A 7,800-nucleotide genomic window follows, 5' to 3' on the forward strand; every position below is an offset into this window, starting at 1 on the left:
GGACTTTTTTGAAACTAAAGACTTTTTACTTGGGATTAGAAAAAGTCCTACGACTAAATAACCAAACACCACCTTTGTTGGCACTAGTTTTGTCCGGTTAAAGTCATCTTGGTGTGCGATAGAGGACGTTTCTCATGGGTGAAAATAGGCATTTTTGTATTGCGTTTGCATTTACCAACGATAGAAGCTCATATCCTTATCTATCCAGCCAAACCAAATCAACAAACGGGACCATAGAAATGCCAAGCACAACTCCACGACACACGACTCTGGCTGGATGTCGTGTATTGGGGTGTCTACCCGTCCTTTTAACGTCGTGGTCTAGACGGATATGGTATCAGAAAGGTCGGGCGCTGCTGAAATTTTGTCTATTTTAAGCCTAGTTTAATAATAGTTTCAGAAATTTCTAATAAATCCTAAAGGCCCACGTGGTTCATTTGTGTAAGGTAAAAGGTGAAACAAAAGTTTAGTCCCACATTGCTAGTTTAGAGGAAGTTGGACCTCTTTATAAGGGAGGCTCTTTCTCCACATGTATGAGGATGAGAACAAGAGGGACATCCACGTGCGCTCCTCCTCCTCCGCCCACCTCGGGCTATGATTTTCCTCATCCTGGCTTTTGAGTCCTGTTGTTCCGTACGTGTTCTTGCTCTTTCTATTAGATGTCCTGTCACAGTTCTTTGCTCTAGTTTCTGCCCTATATATGTTAGGTTCAAATTTATGTATGCAGATGTTATTTACCTTTTCTCTGTCAGAAGGCATGACTTATTCGATCTTTACTATATTAGTCATGCTTTATCTAGTATTTATGTTAGATTTTCTACACGTTAGCCCTGACAACGATCATTGCACATAGTTTTCTTTGGTGATTGTTTCTGATAGATAACCCGTTGCATCACCTACCCTTTCTCAAAGATGCACGCAACTTTAATCTTTCTTGTAATTAATGTAAAAGTATTAAACATCAGGATATGTCTGTGAACTATTCTTTTGTTATTGAACTTTTTAATGAATTTGATTATATGAGGCCTTTTCCAACATCACATCTTTATTTATCTTGGAAATTCCCCGTATTTGAGGCAGTCGACAACCTTGTTCGTAGATGTGCTTAGGCCAACTCCACCACGCGACCCCAAACGGACGTCCGTTTTGTCCGGATTCTGTCCGTTTGGGTAGCGATTTGGGGTCATATTCGGGCGTGTCCTGGGATGCGGTGGCCGTGCGCCCAGCGCGCGGACGCATCCTTTTGCCCTATCCTGTTCGTCAGGGCCAAAAATGCCCAAATTTTCATCAAAACTAGTTTATAACCCAAATATTTGTCTGAAAATTAAAATAATTTTACAACCCAATTGAAATTGTCTTTAATAAAATATGTTTACAACCAAATCGAAATTGTCTTGACTAAACATAAAATGGACCAATACATCTGTTGGTTGCCAATGTGATCCCACACGTGCTCAATCAAGTCATTTTGAAGATTCAAATGAGTGTGCCAATCGCGCATCTCATGGTGGAATTGAGCAAACTGTTCAAATGTGGTCGGGTCTTGGTGCAGGGGCTCAATATTTTCACCTTGATAGTCAAATCCTTGGTCGAAGATACTCTCATCACGCTCGTCCTCGACGATCATGTTGTGTATGATCACAAAGCAATCATCACCTCCCAAAGCTTCCTTTCATCCCATGACAGTGCAGGGTTTCGAACGATACCCCACCGGGATTGAAGCACACCAAAAGCACGTTCCACATCCTTTCTAACACTCTTGCATTTGGGCAAATCTCTTTCTCTTCTCACCTTGGGGTTTCGAGATTGTCTTCACCAAAGTTGACCACTGAGGATATATACCATCTGCTAGATAGTATCCCTTGTTGTAATGGTGGCCGTTGATCTCAAAGTTGACAAGTGGGGAGTGGCCTTCTGCAAGCCTCGCGAAGACTGGAGAACGCTGCAGCACGTTGATATCATTGTGAGAACCTGTCATGCCGAAGAAAGAATGCCATATCCAAAGATCCTGTGATGCCACCGCTTCTAATATGACAGTGCACGCCTTGACATGCCCTTTGTACTGGCCCTGCCAAGCAAATGGACAGTTCTTCCACTCCCGGTGCATACAATCTATGCTGCCAAGCATGCCTGGAAAGCCTCTAGCTGCGTTGGTCGCCAACAATCTCTCTGTATCAGCGGCAGTTGGCTGCCTCAAGTACTCTGGGCCAAACACCTCGATCACAGCCTGACAAAACTTGTAAATTGACATCAGACATGTTGTCTCACTCATACGCACATACTCATCCACCAGATCGCCTGGAATTCCATATGCAAGCATGCGGATGGCCGCGGTGCATTTCTGGTAAGAGGAGAATCCAAGCTTACCAAGGGCATCTGTCTTGCACTCGAAGTATGGGTCATGAGCAACCACTCCCTCTCGGATACGATTGAACACATGCCTTGCTATTTGAAAACGGCGACAGAATTTATCCGGCTTGAAGAGCGGGGTGTTGGCAAAGTAATCGGTATAGAGCAAGGCGTGCCCTCTCTCCCTGTTGCGGTTCAGGTTGGGAGCACGGCCAGGGAGTGACCCCCTGTATCGAGGAAGCTGCCGTTGAATGTGGTCATGAACGACCAGTGCAGCCACCACAATATCTTCATCATCCGACGACGAATCGTCCGATGAACAAAGAAAGTGATGGAAGAAAAACCCGTCTTCACTGTTCATACCTTTGTGGGCAAAATGCCGAACACCTTGCGGGCGTGGTGGCGAAGAGGCCGCGATGATCACCTCGACGCAGCAGGGGTGGTTGCCGGCCGGCTACTGGCCGCTGTGGAGCTCTCATCGGGAGCTGCCGAGGACGCCGTGCTGCGTCGCCGGCGGTCCTGTCCCCTCTGCGGCCGGCAAAGACGTCGACGGCCAAACCTCCGATCGACGGCCAAAACTACGGCCACAGCACGGGTGTGGTGACGGCCATGTCGAGAAGTGGTTTGGTCGGGACGGCCGGAGGCTGCGCGATGAGGAGGCGGCCGGAGAATAGCGGCGGCGCCGGCGGCGGGGCGGGGCGCGCGAGAGAGAGAGGGTGAAAGCGTTGGGAGCGGAGGGACTGCTAGTGTCCCCGACAGGCGGGCCACGGGAAAGGACAAGGGCGTGCGTCCAAGCCGTCCGCGCACGTTCATTTCACCCCAAACCGAGCGCAAATTTGAGCCGGGATGGGTCAAAAACGGACGGAATCCGGACATTTGTCCGTTTAAGGCCGTGCGCTGGGCTGCGCTATTCGTTTGTTTTACTCCAAACAAACAGGGGCAGACATAATAGGGCGGTACGATGGAGTTGGCCTTACCTGATCGGCCCTGAATTGGATCACGTAAAAGCACCGATCGGACAACCACATGGTATGATGGATAACGACAACGCGGCTAACAGTCGCATCTCGAGTGCACCACTCCTTCGGCTCCTGCTTTACGCTTGCGGCAAAGTCCTAGGCCCTCTTAATTCGATCCTCGGCCGTGCAACAGTCCAGTGCATGCTCCTGTGGCAATTAGTCCAATAAGTTATGTGAAGTCCATTGATAAGACGACTAAGTTGTGTACGTGTCGATAATTGTAGAATCCCTTTCTATAATCGATCAGACGATCCACGGACCAAGGTAGAACGCGATCAACAGACACATACATAGATGCCACCCGGCCAGGCCATGGCGTCCAAAGGTCAGGCAGACATACCAAAATATGTCGCCCGACAAACCACAACGTGCAAAGGCCAGGTAGACGGCAAAACACACACCATCCGGCCACATCACAACGTACAAAGCATGAGCAAATACACTAAAACACGCCTTCTGGTAAGGGTTCGTGATGGCAAGAAGCAATGCGGCGCCTCGACAGACAACAGGCGGAACACAACTAAAACAGCCGTGTGAAATTATGGGCAATCGGGCACCTCTGAATTGGTGACCCACATGACCCGACAAACAGACAAATAGACTCAGCAATGGCACATCCCAGAAAATGTATGTATATTACATCTAGGCAAATATACTAGTGGCATTATTATTTATCGAGTAAGTCACCATCTAGGAACACTAGAGTAGCAGCCCAGAAGCTAAGTGAATTATGTGAAACATAAAATGAAAGTGAAGCAAAATATTTGAAGAGACCAACTAACAAACTATGGCTCGTAGGTTGAGTGAACTATTTTGAAACATAAAAACGAAAGTTAAGTAAACTGTTTGAAGAGAACAACTGTAACCATTAGCTTAGAGACCAGTTGCTGCCAAGAAATAAGAAATATAAAATGGAAGTTAATCCGTCATGGGCAAGAACACGCATGTCCGACAAAGCCAACCATCTAGGGTGGTTCCATCCGGTAAGAGCTATGGTGAAAAAACTGGCATGCGTGTTCTTGCCCATGATGGGTTAGTTCCCTACTTTGGTCGAGAAACGCTAGCTTTGCGCCAGATTTTTCCACTCGGCCGACTCGAGCTGCCATAGAATGTTTTGCGCCAGAATGTTTCACTCAAACGAATTGAGCTTCCTTGAAATGGACAGTCGGTTGATCCGCCTAATATGTTTGTTGTTTTCGTGGGCGTCATGTAGACACAGCCTCGCGCACGTCTGTCCAACACGTTGCACACCCGGGCTTTACCTGCCCGGTACTCGTCGCCGTGCACCCTGCCCGGCTCATACACATTTGTGGCTTTCCCGGCTTACCTATAACTTGTCGCAGAGAACAACTAGAGTTGGAAGTTAAGTGAGCTATGTGAAACATAAGATAGAACTTAAGTGAACTCTTTCAAGAGTGCAACTGACGAACTACAACTCCAAAGTGAACCATTTGGGATATAAAATGAAAGTAAAGTCACCTGTTTGAAGAGACCAACTGCAATGTTGGCACAAAGAAAAATGGCAGCCAGGAAGAAAAGAACAAATAGTTCAAGTTTTTCCTCCATAGCTTTTACTATAACATCTTTGGTCAGCTCATGGGCATTCGATTGTTTTCTTGTGTTGATCAAGAAAAACGTGAAACCCGTTAAAAAAGTGAAACCGAGACGCATTCACGCGTCCTCGATTTTCATCACATGTTGTTGGAAATAATGCATCGGTTCAGAGAATTCCAAGTCTGATGCTTTGGGCATATCCTGTCACGTAACAAACTGAAACTTCATGCACACACGTTGCTGGCCGTTCGGCAAGCTGCAACTCCTTCCCGAGTCCTCTGCTAGGTCGTGAGCATTATCCTGCTGTTCCTCCCGATTCTCCTGATTCCAACGAGTGCACCGCGCTTCGCTCGGCAAGACGTTTCATTGAAACGTTGCTCGTTGGACTGCTTCCTTCCTGATCTCTATAAATGGTAGAGAGCATCGGGAGAAAGACACAACACATCTTCATCTCCTTCCTCACATATCACAAGTGCTGAGCCGCCGTCGGAACGAAGCCGGCCGTGCTGTCCGTCGTGCAACGGCAGCCCGACGAGCGGTGTCTCCGTGACTCCGGCCGCATCCTTCGACCCTGCACGGGGGCGGTCTAGAGTTTTCTGGGCAGCGTCCGCGCGACCGCTCCTTCGACGTCCTCGACATCATCATCTCCGGCGAGGGCTGCTTCATCGACGTCCTCGACAACATCGTCTCCGGCGACCACTGCTTCCTCGACGTCCTCGTCGACATCGTCTCCGCCACCGCTGCTTCCTCTACGAGATCGTCTCCGACAAACTCCATCCACGAACACCAAGTGCACCAACGTCTAGACTGTAAGTTGCATTTGATCATTACTAGTACAAGATAAATCTGTCCATGCTCTAGCCGATTCTCCATCAGGTTTATCTAGTGCTTTAGATTGTCTTTTTGTTCCTGCTGCTAGTGTTTTCAGCCATGTCGTGTGTGTTCGGTAGATTCAATATCTTTATGTTAATTTGTCTGTATTGCTACTCTGCCGTCACTAGTATTGTAGATGGTTCTCGCTGGTTTCGTGATGTTTTCCTTTGCATGCTAATTATACAAGGATGGGTGCTATCAATCTGCTCCTTTGTGAATCTATACTGCATGCTTATGAAGAAAACCATTTGCCTGTTTAACCTGCTCTTGTACGTACTAGGTAAAGAATTAAATTAATGACAAATTATGTATTGTGTCCAACAATCCAGAAAACTCTAGGGCGATTTGTCATGGATGCTCATGTTGCGAAACTGATGAAACCTGAAAAGTTTGCCGGTGACAACTTCAAGAGATGGCAGTCCAAGGTGCGTCACTACCTCCTGTCCAAGGGCCTGTGGTGGATTATCCCACAGGTTAGGCCGCTGACTCGTCAGCAGGTAATGGACTTTGAGTTAGCAAATGACACTGTTGTGGTTGTCATCTTGTCGCTCCTTGAGAACCAGCTCTATGATGTATACCATGGGTACACCTCTGCAATAGAGCTTTGGGAGGCGCTGGATCGCAAGTACGCGGTCTCTAACGCAGGGCGATGGATTTATGTGGTTGAACAGTACCACGATTTCCGCATGGTGGACGGCGTCTCCGTCGTCAAGCAAGCTCATGATCTTACATCGATTGTGAGTGAGTTGGCTCAGTTTGATGTGAACGTCAATGCCAAGTTTGTGGTGGGGGGCATCATTGCCAAACTCCCTCCTTCATGGAGAGATTTTGCCACCACGCTTAAGCACAAGAGGGAGGCAATGAGGGTTGATGACCTGATTGCTCACCTTGATGTGGAAGAGAAGGCACGTGCTAAAGACACACCTTCCATCGCAAATGACGGCACCTCAAACGCCAACTTTGTGCAGAAATCTGGTGCTAAGTACAAGGGCAAACAACAGAATCCAAAGGCCAAGAATACAACCAACTTTAAGAAGAAGAAGGAAGGCATAATCTGCTATGTGTGTGGTGAGCCTGGCCACAAGGCCAATAAATGCCACAACAGGAAGGGCAAGAAGGGTGGGCAGCAGAACGGACAGAACACTGTCAACGTGGTTGTTAGCGAGCCTAGTACTGCGGGGTATGATTCGAACCCTGCTGTTTTAATGGCGTGTCAATCCGCTGAATGGCTGGTTGACACGGGAGCTAACATTCATGTATGTGCTGACCTTAATTTATTTTCCTCTTGTCAGGCTACAAGCGGTTCCCCCATCTTGATGGGAAATGGCTCAGGTGCTGCTGTTCTGGGAGTAGGGAAGGTTGACCTGAAGTTTACATCAGGAAAAATCATTACCTTAAAGAATGTGCAGTACATGCCCTCAATAAATAGGAACCTGATTAGTGGCTCTCTTTTATGCCGAGATGGCTTCAAATTAGTTTTTGAGTCGAATAAAGTTGTTATTTCCAAATTTGGTTTATTTATAGGGAAAGGCTATGAGTGTGGAGGCTTGTTCCGCATATCTTTGTTGGATGCTGAGAATAAATTTGTTCACAACACTATTAGTGTTCTTAATTCAAATAAAGATGCATCCATTTGGCATTCCAGATTATGTCATGTTAATCTTGGTAGTATTTCCCGCATGAGCAGCCTGAATTTGATTCCTAAATTTTCTGTAGTCAGAGGTTCTAGGTGCCAGATATGTGTGCAAGCAAAGCAACCTCGGAAGCCTTTTTTGGCGGTCGAGGAAAGAAGTATGGCACCACTAGAACTAGTTCATTCCGATCTCTGTGAGATGGGTGGAGTGCTGACTAAGGCAGGGAAAAGATACTTTTTATCTTTTATTGATGACGCAACTAGATTTTGCTACCTGTACTTACTTAAAACTAAAGATGAAGCATTGAACTATTTTAAAATCTACAAGGCAGAGGTCGAGAACCAATTAAATGGAAGAATTAAACGTCTAAG

General features: G+C 46.9%; 1 protein-coding gene across 1 annotated transcript; it reads left to right on the top strand.

Moving 5' to 3' along the window:
* The first annotated feature begins 5,365 nt into the window (after positions 1–5,365).
* On the top strand, positions 5,366–7,444 carry LOC123151546 (uncharacterized). Its single transcript, XM_044571262.1, has 3 exons — positions 5,366–5,731; positions 6,125–6,975; positions 7,088–7,444. The coding sequence occupies exons 2-3, from the start codon at positions 6,146–6,148 to the stop codon at positions 7,110–7,112; spliced, it is 855 nt and encodes a 284-aa protein (XP_044427197.1). The 5' UTR covers positions 5,366–5,731; positions 6,125–6,145; the 3' UTR covers positions 7,113–7,444.
* The last annotated feature ends 356 nt before the right edge of the window (positions 7,445–7,800 follow it).

The sequence above is a fragment of the Triticum aestivum genome, chromosome 1A (assembly GCF_018294505.1).
Source record: "Triticum aestivum cultivar Chinese Spring chromosome 1A, IWGSC CS RefSeq v2.1, whole genome shotgun sequence".
Taxonomy (NCBI): domain Eukaryota; kingdom Viridiplantae; phylum Streptophyta; class Magnoliopsida; order Poales; family Poaceae; genus Triticum; species Triticum aestivum.